This window comes from Calypte anna, chromosome 3 (assembly GCF_003957555.1).
Source record: "Calypte anna isolate BGI_N300 chromosome 3, bCalAnn1_v1.p, whole genome shotgun sequence".
Taxonomy (NCBI): domain Eukaryota; kingdom Metazoa; phylum Chordata; class Aves; order Apodiformes; family Trochilidae; genus Calypte; species Calypte anna.
The window spans coordinates 90,896,582-90,919,345 of record NC_044246.1 but is presented as its reverse complement, the minus strand read 5'-3'; the positions used below and the strand labels follow the sequence as shown (position 1 = coordinate 90,919,345).

Here is a 22,764-nt window from a genome sequence, read left to right as displayed (position 1 = left end):
GGTAGTTACTAGGAGTTATGACAGGGGGGAGTGTGTTACAACAATTTAAATGCTTCCACATATTTTACACGGAGCTGGACACCTTAGAGGGGAAAATCTTTGACATCAGCTCACCTAAATTAGTTACTTTATAGAAACATTCTTCCTTCTCATAATTTCTCACAGCTGTAACAAGTAACACTAACTTTCATCACTTTTTTATAAGTACCCAAAACTGAATCAGAAGTGCTATGCTTCACCTAGTGAGAAAAAACAACAATTTCATCCTGCAAAAACCTGTTTGTCAGGTTCAGAAAGATAAAATTTACACCAAGGAAGGGCTAATTGTTAGTAAATTTTTAATAATATGCATTTCTTAAAGCACAGCAACATTCAATCACTTCCTACATTGTGGGTCATGCTGAGATAATTTAAGCCCAGCTTCCTCTCTCTGTGCAGCCATGTGGGAGGAAAGACTGACAGGACAGAGGGGAGGTGAGGGAACCTCAGGTCCTCACCAGCAGTGAGTGGTTTTTCCTTTACCTTGTGCACTGGCCTGGGCTAAACCATTCAGCTAGTTTAGACCAGGGATACACTGGCACTCTTCATGTCCTCAGTTCTTTGTTAGGTTTAGCAGAAAAGCAAATCAAGATCCTAGCAGCCTTTTTGGGTTTTCTGAAGAATTTTTTCCTGTCATAATCCCAGTCCAGGATATTCCTAAGTGAGCCATACTTTTTCTGTATGATAATGAACTTTTTGGACTATTGAAATGCCTGCACAGTAGAGAGTTTATCACTAACAATGCTGCAGTCACTAAATGAGAATTATCTGTCGTCTGAATTACATCATCTACAGCCATGGCCATTGTGAAAGCCTCATTTTGAGGAGCAATTTAACACCACACACTGTAAGAGCTGCATTATAGTGTGCACAATCCCATCAGCATACAACAACCAGAGTGCCACCTAGTGTGACCCACATTACCATCCCAAGGCTGAAAAACACTGAAGTGTTAGGGACTGCTGGAAAAGGCTGAGAGCAGTGCTTGCTACCATACTCCTACCAGCAAAGAAATGCAGATCCTGAATGAGAAAAGATGGTTTTAATATGTTTGAATACTCATCAAAAGAAGTTTGTGGAATAAAACAAGATCTGATGATCTGGAAGGTCTTTTCCAACCTTAATGAGTCTATGGTTCTATGAACTGCTGGAAGGAATTACATTAACTATCATTCTTAGTGGTGTTCAAAACCTAAGCTCTTTTTTTTTCTCACAGACAGGAAATTAGAAAACCACACATTCAAATTCAGTTTATATCTAAAAACCTTCAAATACACATAAAAGACACAATCCATATTTTTGGACAGCCTATATGAAATCTTGGCTAAGCCTATACATTGATCTTAATTGTATGTAAGAATCTGACCAAACACATACTGTCAAGCAAAACAGTAATTACCTGAAAGTGCAAAATTATGGTCCATATCAACCCCAATGTCAATTTGGGATTCCCATCTGTTATGTCATCATTTCTAATGTTGACCAGTTTCACCTGCCATAATAGAAAGAAAATAAAGACAACATTGAAATAAATACGCCACGAATACACACTGCACTACACAGACATGAATATAAAGGATGCACTACACCCTTCCTGAGCCTAATGTTGTGGGGTTTTTTAATTCTCAAAAGCTGGATGGAATTGCATTCTGGGTGTAAGCAGCCCACTAGGAATCACCCTCTCCCACCCACACCAAGCTGAATCATAGAATCATAGAATTGGCAGGTTGGAAGGGACCTCAGAGATCATCGAGTCCAACCCTAGATCCACTACTGCTGCAGTTACCACACCATGGCACTGAGTGCTACATCCAGTCTCTTTTTAAATATCTCCAGGGATGGAGAATCTGCTCAGATTGAGAAGATGCCTCAGCTGTCACTAAGTCAGATCTGGTCCCCATGCCAAATACTTTTCACCCTGGTCCGTGTCAGAAGGGAATGGTATGATACAGGGGGAAAGGATAACAAGAATATGAAGATCTGTAACTGTGGTGGAATAGTCTCGAGGCAGTGATGTGACCCAAGAAACTATCACTGCCTTTCTTCCTCCCCACACTCTCCTGCACCAAAGCAAGAATGCAGCAGCAGAGGCACTAAAACATAGCAGTCAGGCTTAATAAAATCAGGAATCTACTTTCACATTTAAATAGCCAATGGCTCAATAATGACTAAATTATCATCACTTCTGTGGCTGTTCTCATCACAGTGCTATGAACATGAAATGGTTAACAGGATTAAAACAAAGGTGGAGATTCTTGCCACCCCAATAAACTCACTCCAGAATGAGATCAATAATTCCATTTTCTTTGTCATATTTTATTACTGCACTTAATTTCTTTAAGTGTATTGTGTACCCATATAGCCTGGCAATAAAGATGACTCAGCTAAAAGGCATGTGCTTTTTAACATATACGCTGTTATCAACACCAAACAAGCAAAGGCAGGTCCTTCTCTTGAACTGCAGATATAATGTGAACTATTAGAAAAGAAAACAAAAATAAAAATAAACAAACAAAAAACCCACAAAAACACTCTCTTGGAGAAAGGGAGTATATTCCACAGTTCAAAAAAGAAATTATAAACAAATCCAAATGTCTTCCTCCCACTATATTATAAAAACTGTTACATATGCCTTGGTTTTGGTTTTTCCTTTGTTTGTTTTGGGTTTTTTTCCCAATTCAGGCTTCCATATTACCAATATACAGGATCTCTCTGCCCTACAACAACAACAAAGCATTGTATTTGAAGGTTACACAGCCAACCCAAGCCAAATCACCTCCTAAATAAAATTTAGAAAAACCTAACAGGGGGCTGAAACTTAAAAGAAATACAAGTCCTGCTGGCAACTGGCCAAGAAGACAAATGCCCTAGAACCACTTGTACAGTAGGTGACAGCCACCTTCACAGAACTGAGAGGATAAAGACAACACAAAACTCCTCAGATCACAATTAACAGCAGCATGATGGATACCTGCAGCTCCCAGTATCACCTGCACATCCATAAACATAAGGATGAGCTGATCCTACATCTCCTGTGCTTTAATACCCACAGTCTGTCTTACAGAGATAAGGTATGAGTCCAGAGGTCTCCCTGGACAGAAATGCCATTGTGGCCACCATTTTAAGTAGCCAGCCATTCATTTATTTCATAGTGCATTTGTTCAATGGCTCATTTAAGTTAACAGGAAAAGTTTGCTTTGAACTCAGCACAGCAGGATTAAGCTCTCAGTAAACACACATCACTCAGCGAGACTATAACCAAATTAAGTATTTTCCTGTGGTTTGCTACCTCATACTATTTCAAGCCTTTTATGTAGCAAATAAAAATTAAAAATTAAAAAGTCTACCAATCAGAAAGCAGATTTCCAGTGTCAGTTCATTTGGATGGGACGAATAGGGACATACAGTTTTTCCTTCCACATTATGACATTTTTTAACATCATCAATTTGCAATGAGAGAAAGTAAGAATCTTGTAGGTGTTTAGAATAAATTTAGAAGTGGAAAACAAATAAAATCAAAACATTAAAATAAATTTAAAATCAGAAAACAAATTAAATCAAAACAATGAACTCTCATAAAACGTCGTTTCTGTGTTTTGCCCTGAAAATTAGATTGTGAACAAAACTGCACACCAGCTAGTGTCTGCACAGCAGGAAAAATAGTTACATTTACTATAAGCAACTCCTGAAGATCCTACTCATTTTTCTCCTTTTTAACATCATATTCCACATGCAGTGTGTTGATATTATTGCTCTGAGAGGGGTAGTGTGAAATTACCTTTGCCACATCTCTCTTGATCAAGCCAAGCCTACACCAGCAGCTGTGACACAGCATGCATAAAAGATGGGAGCCAGAAGCATTATTTTTTTTATTAGCTAGAGGTGACAAAACTTTCATTAGTGTTTTTTATTAAAATGCTGACTGTACCTGCCGTTTTTTCAAATATTCAAGTGCAATTTGGACGTTCTGGAGTCTGTGAAACCGCATCCGACCTTTTTCTCGGGGCTAAAAGTAGAAAATAATAGTTGTGAGACTTTCATTTCAGACAAAAGAACAAAGAGTCTGATTTAGGAGACACCACAAAAAACATTTGAAGCACTACCATTTTAATGAAGCCAATACCTTTGGTGGAAAAGCGTGCTTTAACCAATTTTTTTTAAACTGTAATTGAAAATTTTTTAGCAGAGTAGATGGCAAGGGAGATCAGAGGTCCCAAACTGTAACTTTGATCCATGCAGGCTGACAGCTGTTTCCCTGTAAAGCACTATTAAGACCAGGAGGGCTAAAAAAGGCCCTATATGAATCTACCCACGGACAGTAAGCTGCAATTTGTTATTATAAAATATTTACAGTATATTAAGCAAAGCAAAACAGTAAGTCATGTCATTGACCTTTTTACTGCTCTGGTAAATTCTGTGATGGAAAAGCTTACCTCCATATGCAACTTCATGATATAATGTTGTTTACTTATGGTATGACTGCATAATCATTATGGTATTGATAGACACTTAAAGCATTCAATAAATGTAATGCTTTCCTCCAAACAGAATACTACAACATATATAGCCTTCCAATTAAAGTGTAAACTCTTGGTTTGGGTAAATATAAAGCATGAAAAAATGTAGCAAGTCACTCTTCTCAAACCAAAGCTAAAACTAGCAAGAAGAAACTGTAAAATAAGCGTGAGTGGTATGTTAATGGAAACATGACAAAACTGCATGCAGTTAGTGTAAAATCACCACAAAGAATCACACAGCAAAATCATACTTTACTTAGCTGTCACAGATCAGCAATGGGAATGCAGTTAAATTTATATCATCATATGCAAATCCTTCTATTCTTCTTCCTGGTTTCAGAATTTTCACAACCTTTCACAGCAATAAACTGAAGTAGACTGTAATTGCTAGGGATCAGCCATGAGTATTTGCTCACAGTCACTGTGAAACACATAGATACAAGCCCAAGCCTTCCTCAACTGCCTTCTTTCCCCTCTGGGGAATCCCAGATGCTTGCCAAAAGGAAACATGGGAAAATGGAGTTGAGTAAAAAGCACAAACTAAAACCACAAAGAATTTTGATTTCTATTATACAACCTTCAAATTAGCCCCTTGTTTTTCACACCAACAGCCCAAGATCAAGCCCTGCAGCCCTTGACTCCTGAGCAGCTTCCCTGGATGGAATGAAGGACTGCAGACCTGAAACTTTGTTTTATACAACAGAGTAGAATAAATGCCAAATCATAAACTTAAGTATAGAATCTCAGAGGAGCAATGTTGATTTTGAGATACAGCTAAAATGCAGTGGGTTTAGTTATGTTATATCTCAGGAAAACAAAATCACACAAATTCCACTGCAATCACAACTGCAGCACAACACACAAGGAGACAGGAAAGTGCTCAGGCCCTATGGCAACAAGTTGCTGTAGCAAACACTAATAGTGCAAGGTCTGCAACAGCATGATAGAACTACTTCAACTAACAAGCACTCAGCATTTTACACTTTATAAGAAGATATATCCCTTCTGGATGATAAAAAACAGTGAAATAATAATTCAGGCATTTGTTGCAAGAAAGATGAACCCTGCAAACCATCTGTATATTTAGGAACCACTACACAGACCTGTCACTTAACTTCTACTTTGACAATTATCTATTAATAATTGTCTACTAGTAACTATTACATTAGATAAATTCCAACAAATATATCTGCACATCTGAATTTGCTCACTTCAAAACAGTATCCAGTATTATGTCAAATATACCGCAGGCACAGTCAACTGATGCTTCTAATTAAGACAAATCAATTTTTCTCCATTGACCTCACTAAGGAGAGCCCTTGAACCTTTTCAACATTACCTGAATATTGGCAATACTGCTTGCAACTAAAAATAACCAGCTTGATTTAATGGAATTATGGTACTTCCCTACTTATTTAAAAGTTGGGTTTATAACATCTTGATAATGTCCAGCACACACTTGTGCCATGGTTTTGCACAGCTGAACAAAAGAAAGCAAACAGAAATTTTGAAAAATTGCATCTGAGCTGTTCACAAAAAAGCAGAATAAAAACTTGTCTTTACCATACTTCCACCATAAAAATACATATACCAACATGAGTATTTTGTCCTCTCTACAGCAGGCTACTGCAGCACACCAAACTCAGAATTGACATGAGCAAACACCACACTTCAAACACTACATTAGTAGAGTTATGGGGGTCGGCACCTACCCCCTTATCCTCATCCTCCACATCCTCATGCTGTTCATTTGCGCATGCTTCTGTTGAACTCACCAACCGTAAGGTCTTCAAAAAATCTCGCTCTCTTGGCTAATGAATATAACAGACAGGAGACAAGGACAGCAAAAACACAAGACAGACCACAAATGAAAAGAAGAGCATGAAAAGAAGAACATAACGAAAGAACAAATACCAAGCAAAGGGAAGTAATGCTCACAAAGAAAGGAAATGACACCTGAGGAGTGTGTTAGACAATTTCAGGGACATTTTATCCTTGTTATTTGTAAGTTACTCCCTTTAAGGTGAAGGGATATTAAGCATTCAATACTTGTTAAAAGAAAAATAGTAAAGAAAAGGGAAGAACAGAAAAAATAGCGCATTACCCTATTAAGAAAGGAAGTCTCACTGATCACAAGAAACCAAGAGGACAAATTGCATTCCCCCACAGAATTCACGATGGAATATTCTACCAACAGAAAAACAACTTGTGTCTTTGGTATCAAGTCACAGATTTTGGAAAATACCAAAGAAACCTCCAACAGTCAATACACAAAGAATTAACAAACAGAGCAAGTGCATGTATTTAACAAACTGGATCCACTGCATTCTGATCTAAAATCTTACCAAGGTGTCTCCAGAAAGGACTTCTAAAAGTGAGATCAAGTTATGTCCATCTCTAAGGTCTTCATATAGGTCATTCACATGCTTTCGAACCTGCACAGATAAACACCAAAATTAAATAGAAGATCCACATTTATAACTGAGAATTCCCACTCATATTAACACCTATATTTTCATATGCAAATAAACCTCAGCATGGCTTTTCAAATTTGTCCATTTCCATGACAAATTTACAGACCCAAATTAACTGCAACTGATAAAAATCCCATCTGTCTGCACTCACACAGCAAAATCACACATACCATCATTCTACTGGAAAGAAAAACTGAATAGTTAGGGATAATGAATGCATATTGCAATGGCAAAATCAGGATCTGACAATTTAAGTTATACCAGATACTCACCTATTCTGACCTAAATAATGACCACTAACAGCCAACAGCAGCTAGATCCAATGAATTCAACAAGAATACACAGAGCTAAATCCTGTCTCAACATAGGTATTACCCACAAAGGACACAATCCACCAATTAACAATATTTTGTCACCTCAGATTTCTCAGGGAGTTTTCCCAGTGGTTCACACATCCACCTTATGCAACATTCCAAAGAAATATGACCTTAGGCTGATCTGCAAAGCCAAAAAGAGGCACAGCCCTTCCCACCAGCCATGCTCCCTACACCTCATGGTTACTGCTCCCTACACCTCAGCAAATGCTCTGCCACCAGCAGTCCCCAGCCCAGCCAATCCACTCCTGTGCTGCCTCCCACAGATGCTCAGCCTTTGCCAGCCTACCCCATTCAACTAAATTGGGTAGAGAAGGGTTGATAACCAGCAGACCCTGCCAGGCTATCTAGAGCAGATGGAATGAGGACAGAGGCAGCTAAAAGCCCTGACTTTTCTGAGAGGCACAAAAAGGTGAAAGATGCCTGTCCACAGGCCAGTCTCCTCTTTCTTAGCATTAGTGTAAATGTAACTTTATTTGAAATTTCTTTACTATTTGAACCAGCTCCTCCTTAGATGTGAAATAAAGGACCTCATTTTTCAAAAGCAGAGATTTTTAACATTGCCAGCCAGAGCAGAGGGTGAAGGTTTTCCAGCTCCAATTTAATGATAGTTCCCAGATACTCCCATTGAGGCACCAGATCAGAAATTTTCTAAGCTTGAAGAGGATAAAATATTATATCAAAAATTCCTTCGAAAGTTATCACCTCTACTAGAGACAAACTGTACTTCCAATTTAAGATCTATGGGATACTCCCCTCACTGCCAACATCTCTGTGTGTATTATGAGGGCAGCAGAAACAGATCTAGGTCTGCCCACTTTCATGCAGCTCCTCTGCTTACTTGACTTCTAGGAGAATGTCCAGGATCATCCTGCTGGATAACTAACAGTCTCCATACTGGTGATTACCTTCATACATGCTTTTTAGTTCAGCTTATCTTTCTTTGACTTCTAAACATGAAATACCTTGCAATCTGTTTTCACAAAGAGAATAATAAATAAATAAATAAATAAATGCCTGATAATAGCATCAAAGCATATTTATGCTCATGTCAAAGGCTACCCAGAACAAGTCATCTAGAAGACTGTTCCATAGGAATTACAACTGAGAATATTTTCTAAAACCTTTACGCACAGACTGCACATGCAGACAACTTACATTCGAATACTCTTATACATACACAAAGCTTTACACATTCAGAAGCATATGCAAATAATATACTCTTAATTTTAGTTCTGATTTTTAAAAAATAATATATTTTTTAGCAATACTTAAGTACTGTTAAGATGAACAAAGAAAAATAATAGATGTTATACTACATCCATGGCAATAAAAAAGAAAGGGGAAGCTTCATAGATACCATTAAAATCCCTGATAAGAGATATGATTATGCGAAATGCTTGAAAGATGAAAAGCACAAGGGTATTTAATTTTTAATGCAAAGCAACTGTGACTTTTTATTTTTCTTCTCAAAGAGCTGGGCCAAACTGAGTGCTAAACTCTTTCCAACAAAACCAGGCAAGTTTTATTTAAAATAAAACCCTGTGAGAGGGTCCCCCACTCCTCCCTTCCCCTCCAGCCAGGGTGTTCCGCTCGCCACTTCCCTTAGGAGAGCAGGATCCCAAGACAAAGCAGATCCACAGTGCAGGCTGGTGGTCAAAGGCATGGGAGGAGGTCAGGTTAAGGACAGAGGAAGGCAGTTTATGTTTAAAAGACACTGCACCAGCATAGCTGAAGAACTATCTGTATAGCACCAAATCAATGCCTACATTGTTTTCAATGTAGAACTCATGGAAGTTGCCCAGCATCCAGGAATCTGAACTGTGGGATGAGAAAACACTACCCTTTCTAATCAGTCTACTTCTATTTTCCATTATATGATGGTTCACACAACACACATTTGTTGACCTTCAGTTTGTTTCTTAAACTCTGAGGTTTCCAAGGTATTAGAGAAACAGCCACCTTCTCTAACTTATCTTCCTAGAAATCACAGATGCTTCAGAGATGAATTCATACTGTGTAAAAAGACTGTGGCATGGAACTGTCAAAACATGAAAACCAGCAGAATGCCTTAGAGGCGACTGTCCCCCTCTACTCTGCACATCCCACCTCAAATACTGAGTCCAGCCCTGGTGTCCCCACCATAAGGACATAGATGTGTTGGAATGAGTCCAGAAGAGGGCCACAAAGATGATCCAGGGGCTGGAGCACCTCTGCTATGAGGCGAGGGAGAAGGAGCTGGGATTGTTCAGCTTGAAGAAGAAAAGACTCCAGGAGGACCTCATAGCTGCCTTCCAGTACCTGAAGGGAGCCTGCAAAAAGGCTGGAGAGAGACTTTCCATAGAGTGTCCAGGTGAAATTGATTTAACCTGAAGAAGAATAGGTTTAGACTGGATATTACCAAGTTCTTTAGTACACAGGTGGTGAGACTTTGGAACAGGTTGCCTGGAGAAGTTGCAGATGCCCCCTACCTGGTGGTGTTCAAAGCCAGGTGGTATGAGGCTTTGAGCAACCTTGACTAGATGAGAGGTGTCCCTGCCTATCATTAGGGAGGTTGGAGTAGAGGCCCTCTAAGGTCCCTTCCAACCTAAGCTGTTCTGTGATTCTATGCTGTCTTAGTTCTGCCCTCGGCTGACAATTACCATGAGGATTTATGATTTAGGACATACTACATTGGTATGCTTGTAGAGGATAAGGAATTTCTTCCAGTATCCTGATCAGCAGATGAGCACCTAAAAAAAATGTATTCAGGCAACTAATGTGCAACAAGCATGCACACTCAAAGCAGTAGGTCACTTCTTTTTAAAGGAGCACTTTGTGCTTTTCAAGAGATCCTAAACTACCACTTGAGGCAAAGCTTGAAAACTCATCCCTCTCAACTCTCACTTGGGTAGGTCTTGTGTCTCAACATATATAATGAATTCTTTAAATATATTTAAATATAATGAAATTTTTAAATTAACAATAAATTAATACTATTATTTCATTGCTGTTTCACTGCCATATTCAGCTTCCTTCAGAATGCATAGTACCACAAGTATTAAAATGCAAAGGGAGGTTCCTGGCTGGACCTGTGGGATTTACTGAGCCTTATGGCATTTCATAATAGCTCTTGTGGCATTTCAATGAAATCATGGAATTATCAGCCCTTCATTTTACAAGGTCCACGTGCAAAGTAGGTTACATACTGCCTTGGGCAACTTTTTGCAATACACCCATGTCAGTGTGGGAGATTTGATAATTTGGGCATGAGAAGAGATTCTTTAAGGAAGACGTAGGAGATGCTGAGTGGCTGAGGGGCATCTGACAAAACAAGAGATGCAAAATGGCATCATCAGTCAAAAGGAGACAGGGAGAGTTTAAGGCACAGTCTCAGAGGTGATTCATCTTCTGATCTTCATCTTCTGGCTTGTATACTGTGATGTCTGTAGCAAGCAAAGCTTCATCCCCCCTTGACATAAGCATGAAATAGTTTCATAAGATACTTTCCCAATGAGCTTATACTTTGCAGTCTAGTGCCTTAGGGAAGACCTGCATGACCACCAGAAAAAAAGAAAAAAAAAGAAAAGAGAAAAAAAAAAAAAAAAGGCTTTTAAAACTGCAGCACTCACAGATCTGCAGTCTTGCCCTTGGACTACAGCATGTTAGGCACTCAACAAATAAAGACTGCAAAGCTGGCTGCTGCTTCCAAAAGCCAGCAATCTAATACCCTGCATAACTTGCATAGCTTTATCATACTGTTCAGCTGACACATCTGGTTGTCCTTAAAATCAAGTTTCTATTGGTCCCAACCTCATGTCCCATTCTGCTTCTGCAGTTAAATAGCCTGGTCCACACAGCTCAGTTTCCTCTTCTGTGGGTACAGATCACAACAAATCTGTCACTACTCCACTTCAGTCTGCCTGTTTCTTATTTCCCTTAGCAGCAAACGAAGCATCAATTCAGCTGCCTGGGGTCACACCTATAGAGTTTATAATTAGGAGTATGCCAATTCCCTTCCACATGCTTCTCCAGAAGGACTGATGGCTGCCTAAGTCCTGCCAGCCATGCCCCCAGATATGCATCCTGAATACCCTAATACAAATCAAATAGCCCTGGATGTTCACACTTAGGGAACTGAATCTGCACATAGCAGTCTCCATTTTTGCCATAAGTCAAAGCAAAGAGCAAGCCTATTTCCGTATCAAGCCTGTTTCTTAACAATTTTTCTTGATATGTTTAGTTGTATTGGTAATAGAAAAAAACCTATAGTTTACAAAACAAAATCAAACAAGCAAACAAAAAAAAAGCCACTAAAAGGTGCTTATGCTTATATGGGTAAAAGGGATTCCTTCTGCTTCTGCAAGCAAAATCATCTTGGTTTTGAAAAGGACAGAAAGATGTACAGGCTGGAGCACAATAGGAAGGTCACTCTAACATTGCCACACCTCTATGAAAACATGCAAGAATCACCCCCTTCTTCTTAGTCAGAAGGATAACTGGCAGGAAAATAGGGCTGTGGCCCTATACACACACAGCATGTGTGCAGAGAGACCTCACACTCATTATGGTACAACATATTCCAGACTAGCACCTAAAATGCAAGGGACCACATTCACAACTGTGATAGTGTAGAAAAGGAGTGGAAACAAACGCTCATGTGCTGCTGAATCCAGAGCTGAGAGAGGCAGGAGAGAGTCAATAAACAGGCAGCAATAACCAGGTGTAACTCCCATGCACTGAAGGCCAACAGGAACTCCCTGAGGAAGGTGAGGAAAACGCTGAGGCCCTGGCAGGCTGCATGGCTTGAAAACAAGGCAGAGTTTTGTGCTCAGACACTTGCAAACATTTTTAACAGCATAAAGAAAGCAGACTATTGTAATCCAGTATCTTAAAACATCAGGATTCTCCTTATCTACATTGCAATTAAGCTGAACTGATTGTTAGGAGAACACGCCAAACCAGACCTTTTCTTAACAGTTTCCAGAAGAGCCAAAAAGCATAATCAAATCTAAATCACATTTAGTTTGGAAAACTGAAGTTCAGCTGACAAGCCTCTATGAAAATCAGCATCATCCTCAGGCATTACCAAGAACTGTAATACTACAGATCCAACAGAGGCTTTTTCAGACTACATATCCTGGGAAAGTCTTTTCAAAAGCCTCTCTCTCTGCTTCTTAAAGCAAAGTTAATTAAACGCCTGGCCCAGACATAAAGCATTACCACTTTTTCAAAAGAAAATGGGATAAGGCTCAAAAGTTAGAACTGTAAAGGGTGTGTTTTGGGGGAGAAAGGGTCAGGCTTTAATTACCACTGAGGTCACCGATAAGTCCAAACAACAGCTGGCACAAGGCCACCACGAGTTTCACAATAAACTTCCAATTTATTCTTAAAGAATCTGATTAAATGCCCTAGAAAAAAGATCCCTTAAGACTCCCATTCACTTCAGATAAGAGTAAAATGCTTTCCTCTGAGATAATAGATGCAAATGGCTAAGAGCTCCTATTAATTACACTGTTCCAAAGAAAATGTCATCATCATTCAGACCACTGAAAAACTGCTGTGGTCACTGCAGGAGGCCCTGATATCCTGAGGAGTTTCCATAATGTTTCAGCTTCCTATAAAAATATTTAAGGTGGGTTTTAAAAGACAATTTGTATTAAAGTTCTAGTCATGAGGAAGTAGTTTTCAGTAAGTTTTTAAAATGTGCTTTAGTCTTTTCACCATTGAAAATTAAGGAGTCACATGGGCAGGTCTAACTGCATGATAACAAATCTATGCCATGAGTAAAGAATAAAAAACCCTCTCATATGAAAAGTTGGGTTTATGTGCATAAATAAAGGTTTAATATGCCAACACAAGCAGTATAACTTACATAAACACTCTGAACAGGTTGTAACAAGAATCACTCAACATGTGATTGACAATATATCAATTTGCCAAAATAACCCCACATGACTGATCTGCCAAGCTGGGCTGCTGCTTCAAGTATCTCCACTACCTACTTACCTATACAAACATCTTCGATTCCCCCATGTAAAGCACACGAGTGCTCCATATGCTACAGGGCCATATTTCCTGATTTCCATCCCAACGGGCTGCTCAGAGCAGAGAGGCTCTGAGCTGTGGTCCATGGCCAACCTGAAGTCATGCCAAGAGATCAAGGAGCTGAAGCAGTTGGATGCAGATTGACATCCTGCCCCTAAGTCTCTTATGGTCTTTTATATCCTTACTTTAAACCCAAAATTCACTTCTGGGAGAAGTGTAAATACACACCATGGTCACAACCTTTATTTTGTGCAGAATCCCATCATAAAGTGCACTCAGTCTGTCAAATATAAACACACAAGTTCTGGCAGACTTCAATCCCTGGTTAACCCTGTGACAGTGAGCCATGGGCACAGCTTTCCCCAGGGATGGGTGCAGAGCTACAGATGGTGCTGCCCCCTCACCACGGTGCAGACAGACACACTCCAATGTTGGACACCCACCCACTATCTAGGACACCAACCAGCTCCCCCCTGCCCAACAGCACAGAACCACAGCCAGGGCCAGTGGTGAGGCAGCACAAAGGGAAAAAACCTGTGCCCAGTCTCTTCTGTGAGCCTATTCATGTGCAAGCAAAGTCTGGAAAATCCAGGTTTAGGTCCAGTGGTCTCACTCATGAAACTTCCTTTCATTCTTTTCTTTTGCTCACCAGCCTGATAATCCGCTTCACATATTTCTTGCAGCTCACTGAAAAATAAATCATTCTTTATTTCAGACTCAGGAGTAATTTTCTAATTGTTTGGCATTGTTCCTGCATGTTAATTTTCCCAACTAGCAGACACAGTTAATCATACTCTATTTCATAAAGCCCCTTTTCCATTTCAAATACTTTTACTAATCCATCTTTAAACAAGTCTCCCATCCAAACTGAGCCAACACCCCTAATCACTCCTTAAAATAGCTGTTTCCTAACTGCATTCTTGCATTCATCCTTCATTTTCTCAGCTGGCCAATGCTCTGCACTCTGTAAGCATGAGAAATTTGTGATGATTTGATACACTTCCACCCCTTTAAGCTCTGCCTTTGTATCTAAGCTTGGAGCAGCCATAATTTTTTTGTTTGTTTGTTTCATTTTGGCTTTTTTTTTTTTTTTTTTTTACATTAACCTCTTCCAGACACCTCAATCGTCCAATTAATCCACTACATTTGCATAATCTATTTTGCATTTTGCTCCCCAGCCTTCAATTGTCTCTGGATATATTCTGATCATCTTAAAAAAGGCACTTGCGTGGCTTTAAGGTAAATATACTGTCACTCAATTAAAAAAATATTTTAAATAAATAAATAACTGGATCAGGCCAATGCTAAATTTTGTCCTCACATCTTTCTTCTTGTGTTGTGGCAGAGGAGTTTCAGATTGGATATTAGGAAAATATTCTTTCCTGAAGGAGGGGTCAGACATTGAAAAAAGCTGAATACTGTTTTGGAAGAGAAGGGCTGAGTCTTAGTAGGCTGTCACAGAATAATATAAGTGTAAGGCTTAGAAGGTGTGAACAGATCACCTCACCTGACCACAGTGAAACAGCGAAACAGATTGAGTTTGGCTAGAATACATTTGAGATCCTTCCCTAATTTATTCTTGAAAATTCAAATTAATGAAATTCTACAATGTAATAAATATGCTTTATGTTTATGTGTTTACTATGCTTACTTGCTTTCCAGGGAGGAGGATTTTTCCTAGATAACCTTCAAGCTAAATCTTCCGTAAACTAAGCCGAATTTTTTGTTGCCTCCCTTTTTAAAAGCCTGGTCTCAGAAAACTCACCAGCCTCTGCATGACCACCTTTTTTAATGCCCAGAACACTTTATCAGGTCTCCTTTCAGTCTTCTCTGTTTCAGACTAAACAAGCTCAATTACCACAACCTGTCCTTGGTTTTCCACAAAAATGAGGTCTGCAAATCTGTTGTCATCACAAAGATCAGGAGTTGCACAGCCAGGCATTTTCACAACCATGAAGCTCATTCATGTGCCTATGAAAAGTCAGAATTACAAGTTGCCTCCTAAGCACCATGACCCACAGCCAGAGCTCATCTGTAGCTCCTGGAGCTCTCTGGGCATAAGCCAACACAGCCCAGTGCCCCTGATGGACCAGGGGAAGAACTGTTGGAGAGTAAGGGTCACACTTCTTGCTTGACAACATGACAGAAGGCCTGAGCCACTGAAGAGCACAGCCACAACATTAGAGAAACAGGGGTATCAGTACAGAAATGAAGTGACAGAGCTTTGATCCCTTGAGGATTCTGCATGGCAAGGGCAGGAAGTGCTCAGATGCCATGTCTGGGTGAGAGGGAGATGAGTCCTTGTGCATGTCTGGGGCCTCTCAGAGCCAGATGCTGCTGCAGCACTTAGTAACAGCCACAGCTGATGGCACTGGCTCTTCCTACTGCTGCAGCTGTTACTGATAGCACTATCCAAGCAAATTATATCTGGGATGCTTACATTCAGACTTTGTGACAATAATCTGCTAATGAGACTGCATGTGGTAGCATGTCAAAAAATTAAGATACACCATGTACACTGATTTCCCTTTGTCCACTTTCTTTCACAGACCAGTTGTCCAGACAAAGGTGGGACAAATGGTAGTTCAATAATTTGTTCCATGTTTTTTCCAGGAGGAGAAACTATTCTGAAAGGTCTGTAACTCCCCGTTCTTTTCTTCTGATTGGGAGAGACATATTACACCTTACTGTAACTTCAGACTCCAAGGAGTCCCTGTCCTGTTTGAATTCTTCAACAGAATGATAAAATGTTATATATCACTTCAATTAGTTATTAACTATTGGGTGAATGAAGCTGTGCAACCAGAAAACACATCACTTATCTGAATATCCTTTCATCTGTTCTTTCTTATTTGAATTTTACCCTCATTTTATTAAAATGTGTTTCAGCAGGTCGGTATTTTGTAGGCTGTAGAGGCTGGAGTAATTCAGCTTTTTCTGCACCATTCAGTACTATTTCTCATTTCCTTCCTTGGCAATACATCCATACTTCTCTACTTTCTTCTTCATGTTCTGACACAATTACAGAATCTTTGTCCTGTGGATTTTTATGTCACACTATGCCTCCTTTTGGACCTTTTATTTCTCTGAATGTACCCTATCATGCTGTATGAACTCCAATATAAAAATCTTCAGTCCTGCTGCCCTTATTTCCACCTCTTGAATGGCTTTTTATGTATTTCACACATCTCTTACTAGCAGCAATATATTCTATACGATGCCTCCTATCTGTCCTGCCACGCAGCAGCCTGCTTTGTGCCTCCAACACAAATGCCTCCAATGTCTGCCAGATCTCCTGCATTCCTCTCTCTCTCTGATTACTTTCCCAGGAGACCTACCTATTGCTTTCCTCAGTTCTGCCGCTTAGAATGTCATTGTCCTTTTTTACCTCTCACTTTTCTTTTTTTATATTTTTTTCTAAAAGGTGAGCCTTCACTGAGCAATCACTTGCTGTGTTAAGTTACCTTCCCTTTTTAAGTTTTGAAGCAGTCCCTTACAGTCAGTCCAGACCTAACTAACAAGCAGTTTTGCTAGTGACTTTCTGAACCTGAGAGTTCTCTCTGGATGGCAATTCTTTCAGAAGATGTATGCCCACAGCAGAGGCAGCCACACCAACTCTTGCAGCAGGCAGGAAAAGCAAGAGCAAGTGTGTCCTGATCTGGTTTGCACACCTGCTTGGGAATAATCTGAGCTGTGCCATAGAAATGCCTCCATTTTTCACAGGCTACAGAAGGCACCTTTGTAGGTGTTCAAATGCAGACCTCCATTTCTGCTCCTCCTGTGGGTTACAAGGACAAATGATTTTCCCCATTGCCATGAAGCCCTGTCCTTCCAATGCTAGTTAATGAGCAAAAATCCACTGTCAATCTCCTTCTCATTCAGTGTCTCAAGCTGACACCTTTTAGCTTCTTTCCCACTTTATCTTAGTCAGTCACACTGCAGTGTTTCAGTGACACAGTACCACCGCTTTTCTTTAACCTTCATGCTTCCAACTTGCCCTCTTTCCAGCCCTACACACCATGACACCAAACACAGCTCATCAGGAATTAATTGTTTAAGGTATGGAAATATAATGCTAATCACATCAAACCCAACCAATAAATCTGGCTTTCAAAGCTTAAAAATCACAGAGATTCACTAACTCAGATAAAAAACAATAAACACTACACCTGCCTAAAGCAGGTAAATATTAGGTTGACAGACATTATTCTGATTAAAGCCAAGGCACTGCAGTTCAGAGGATTCTAAACATTACTCTACTATCTTCAAATTCCCTTGTTCAAAGCACCATAAACAAATTTAGCAGACAACACATTCTTTACAGGAAAAACGAGTTCATTCCAATACCTTCTAAAGTCCCCATGTTGTCACACATCTACATTACTCCAGGGCAATGCCTTTCCAATGTATATGAACTAGAGATTTAGGATTAAATATTCTGGTAATGTTAATGCCTGAATGCTAGAGATTGCTTACTGTCTGGAGGCCACATACCAAGACAAATACTACACCCCACTGCAGCCAATGGCACAGTTACACTGGCCCCACAGGAACAAGATCAGGCCAGAGTATTTCTGAACTGTATAGAAGTGATTATTAAATGCAGATACATCAAAAGCATATAGATAAAATATAACCCCATGCATAATTTAACAATTAATTAAAAAGCCAACACTTAATTGCAGATGGTAGAATTTTGTCTCTCGTGATCTCTAAGGAATAAATAATAGTAAATAAATCTATGCTTAAATTGCAAGCAATGAACCCACAAAAAGAGAATTAATTAATATATTAATATATTAGTCTATCATAGGAAACATATTGATTCTAGTGGCTCTTTTTATCACACGGTAATCTCATGGTAGACTTAAGTCTCCTTAAACTCAGTCTTCCATATATGAGCATTTATATAAAACTATTTAAAAATTTAAAATACCACAATTGGAAGGATCACAAAACATACACTCAGCTGGTTCAATAATGCTGCATGCTGAAAAAATATTGATTCACTCAAGCTATCCTATTTTTTCATGCATACATAATTTCCTGTATTCAATTATCCTCTTTCCTTCTCCCAATTAGTCATGAAGCCTGGATACATTAAGAGGATCAAATAAACTTGAAATTTGTGGCACAGTTTTTATTGACTTGGGTTTGTTTATTTATTTATTTGCTTGCAGAGAGCTTTCTGTGATGCAGATTATCATTAACCTCTCAAACTTTGTACAAATGTCTTCCTCTCTTTCAGCTTTAACTCTGGAATTCTTTCACTACTCTTCCTCCCTGGTTACCTTTTCTCCCATGTCTAAACTTTGAACAAACAGCAAAAAAGTTCTTTTTCTTGCTGATCTGCATTGACAGCAGCTAGAGATTACATGAAGCAGATGAAGGAGGCTGTGTGGTTTACTTCCAAGTGGAAGATTCTTGAGAAATTTGTAAACAATGTAGCATTAATAAACTGTAGTTGTTCATATTTCTAGAGATAACACCAAAATCAATTATTTCTTTATACTATTAACTAATTACCTTTTTCAACACTTATTTTTCTATATTTTTCAGAAGAAGCATGCCTCAAAGAAGAAACACTTCAAGATTTTTAAAATTGTCCTAAACACACAACAGCAAAAATTTTAGGAGAAAGCCTGAAATAGTCTTCTGTACCAAGGTGAACAACTGTAAAACAAAAGAGGAAGAAATACTGATAATTGATTCAGCTGTACCCAATGCCTGAAGGAAGCTGTGTGCTGTCCTGGAAGTAGGATTTGGTTGGATTTGCTCCCAGCACAGCTTTCCACAGCTGTCAGAATTAACTGGAGGAATACATGGAAGACTCATTTAGATGCACTAGCACAGCAAGCAATCTTTATCTTCTTTTCCTTAACACAGGAAAAGAAACCCAAGACATGTTTTTTCCAAGTATGATTCAAAAATAAATGACATTAAATCAAGGCTTATTTTTTAAAATAGTCTCTACCGTTAGATTAACACCAGATGCCTCATCCCTTAAAAGAAACATAAATGTAGAGCTAAAAAGTGACCACTTCCCAAAGAAGAGTAGGTGAGGAATTTCAAACAGCAGATTAACTGCATGTCTGAAAAAGAGACACTGCAGAGTAATGCTATCTAAAAATGATAGCCATTAGTGTCAGTGAAGTGCCAGCTTTCAGCAAGGGAACAACTGCACTATATCAGAAATAGTTCCTCTGCTATTAAGAGCATACCTGAACATTTCACAAAGCAATCGACCTAAGTGGTCATTTACAAACCATGTGCTGCCTCAAGGACAGACAGGAATCAATAGCTTTAGTTCTCTGTTCTGAATTATTCATTCAAATGTTGCTCAACAAAAACCTGCTTTCTCTCTAATGCACTACCACTGCAACACAGTAAAGGACTTTAAACATAGACCTCTGAAACAGTAGTTTTTAAAGCATTTTGTCCAACTACTAATAAAAATGTTTTTGCTCATAAGACCTTTAAAAATTACTTTTGGAGCAACTAATAAAGTGTGCAGGGATACTGCCCAGTGCTCCCATCACAAGCAGATCTCTCAGTTCAGCCAGCTGAGGGCCCCAAGACAAGCAGCACTGGGAGAGGGGGGCACCAGGTGATGGGGCTCCCTGATGATGCCATGGGCTGGATAGCCCCCCTTCTCCAGGAAGCTGCTCAGGCATCCCAGAGACCAGTGTCACTGCTAAGATTCATGTAAGATTCTCTCCAATTTTTTTCTTCCACAAAATAGAAGGAAAATTACCCTTGGGGGGAAAATATCTGAGTGTTCCTCCTATTTTCTGATCGGGTCTAGCCAGTCTCTGGCTATCTTGCCTTTAGTCCCATTTTCTGTACATCATATTTTCTGCTTTTAAAAAAATAAAAATCTTTGAAGTACTTCAAAAGAACCTTTATCTCGAGATAAAGATCTTACACCACAAAAACATTTTTCAAATGGCTTGAGAAAGGAAACAAATGACAAGAATTTGCCTGCTTTTACACTCCTTTTTCATCAACAACTTTTTTTTTTCTCACTTTCATTTCATTCTCCCTCTGTATATCACATTTCTCTCATTTTTTTTCCTTAGGGTTTGGAGTCTGCAATTCAAGCATGTGTCGGGAAGAATTTCTGGGCTATAGTGTAAGTTGGATTTCTCTTTGAGTGCTCTAGTAGCATTTGTATGCTACACCAGAATGAACGTGTTTTCTTCCACAGATGTACCTGTTTGTGTTACATCAGGAGGTACTTACTACTGTAACAAGTACTAGAATTTAACATATTCTTTTAGTCAACAACAAAGTGAAACACTCACTGGAAGCAGGGGCAGATTTAGAGAAACTGAGAGGAGATCTCTACTCCACTGCAACGCTGCACCATCATGTGAGTTTCTCCCTGGAAGCTCAGAGCAGAGCAGCAGGCTAGCCTTAAGTCCAGTATCTCACCTCTCCAGCCCATATATCAACAAGAAGTAAAAGATAACATTTAAACCACAGCCCCAGACATTAAACAGCAGCCTTACAAAGTGCAATGCTCTAATCAGTCCTCAGAAAATCTGCTGTTGATTCGAAAGACAAACGTCAGCATCTAAAAAATGTAGTGACAGTCCACTTGATCTTAGACTGTGGAATTCAGTGATAACTTACATGCTTCAATTTTGCAAATAACACATTATGTACCTGTCTCTAAAACTTATCTCAAGACCATTTACAGGAAATATTTCAGCAATGACTATGTTTACAGTTTAACAAACTACACAAATATATGCTTAAGGAGTCAACTGAACTGACTAGGGACTAATCTTATACACTCAATTTTATATATTACAAGCTTACAGGATTTGTAAAGTTGGGCAATGGAAGACAGAAGGGTAAATGTTTCTCAGCCTTCTTGTTGTTGATTATTCAGTGAATCCCATAAATACAGAATTTCATTAGAAGAACAGCAGTAGACTTCTATGCCATCTCTCAATAAATGATGGTAACTGGTAAAAGCACTGTGCTGCTGACCAAGAGAAAACTCTTTTGAATGAACTGCTATAAAGGGACAAAAGTCCAGTACTTTCATAAGGACTGCAAAACAATGCTGTAAGAACAGAAATTCACCAACTGCTTTCCAACTGAGTATTTTCATAAGATATAGCTGAGTTGCTATGTAAATTCCAAGTTAATGGAAGAATCAAATCACATCTGTGTAAATTAAAAATCCTTTTTGAATTTTAAAGTGAGCAACTGAAAAGAAGTCCAGGAGCACAGGCACACAGAATGTATATATCTACATCTATCTATATCTGTGTCTACAATCACTCACACTGAAGATGATGGGCTAAGGCCACTGACCTTGGCAAATAAGTCAAAAGGATTTGGCATGAACTCTTTACCCCGATTTCCTTACAGGTTTAGAGTTTAAATCTTTTTTAAGCTAGAGGTCAACAGTATGGCAACGATGACTGTGCATGTTTTAAAATTATGTAAAACAATGGTATAATTTTCAGTACACTGCTGTTCTGTAAAAATACGCCCCATTTTAAACATCTATTAAAGGACTGACCTCCCAAAAGCTTCAGACAGACTTTTCTGCTTCCCACAGGAAATTAAAACTGCATCTTTAAAATGCATCCTTAATACAGAAATACTATAAACATAGTAACAATTACATTCAATTAGAAGAAATGCCTGATGGCTAATCTGGAGATTGCATTTTGCTTCCAGAGAACTAATCTTCCTGCATGTTATTTTCTTTAAATCTAATTTGCCTGAAATACTGGACCCTGGATACATTTCTTGCATTGTAAATATGAGATAAAAATCCAGAAAGGGAGGCCTGCAGGTCTGCTGCCTCTTTTCTCATTAGCAAGCAGAAGAGTTCTGCAAGGACATGGGGCCACCTGGGTTTTTCAGGATTACCATTAGGAGATGGCTGTATAGAAGGGGTCCTTGGAGCAGCTGTTTCAACACAGCATGATTCCTTTGGGTCTAGCAAATCCACAAAGGAAAACCTATTGGTGTTAGCATTAAGAGCCATTCTGTGATTCCAGACTCACCCTACCTACAGAAAGGTCATGCATAGCTGCTGCTGCACAGGGGCTGATGTCAGGAAGGCTCCTGATGGTTCAATCAAGTATTGAAAAACCATCCTGGAAGAAAGATCTCTTGCTGAAGACAAAACTGACACCAGCTTCACACCTGGGCCTTGCTAGATCCCCAAGTCATGCCATTTCCAAGAGCCACAAGAGTAAGCCACCTCCTAAAGAAAAACTAACACAGGCAATTCTTTCCGGCTGTGTCTGAACTCATTATTAAATCTCAGCTCTGACAGTTTGCAGATACATTTTTATTTAATGT

The 22,764-nt window shown here is 39.2% G+C and overlaps 1 protein-coding gene across 4 annotated transcripts in view; it reads right to left on the bottom strand.

Moving 5' to 3' along the window:
- The window catches only part of DST (dystonin), a 289,353-nt gene that overhangs the window by 175,718 nt on the left and 90,871 nt on the right, over window positions 1-22,764 (bottom strand). For 2 of the 4 annotated variants that reach the window (XM_030446905.1, XM_030446906.1), the window contains 4 exons: window positions 6,902-6,991; window positions 6,332-6,367; window positions 3,968-4,045; window positions 1,439-1,531 (listed from right to left, as the gene is read on the bottom strand). In XM_030446905.1, coding sequence (XP_030302765.1) covers window positions 1,439-1,531; window positions 3,968-4,045; window positions 6,332-6,367; window positions 6,902-6,991 — 297 coding nt within the window. The remainder of the gene's footprint in view (window positions 1-1,438; window positions 1,532-3,967; window positions 4,046-6,331; window positions 6,368-6,901; window positions 6,992-22,764) is intronic. The other 2 variants (XM_008495643.2, XM_030446907.1) reach the window with 1 other exon arrangement.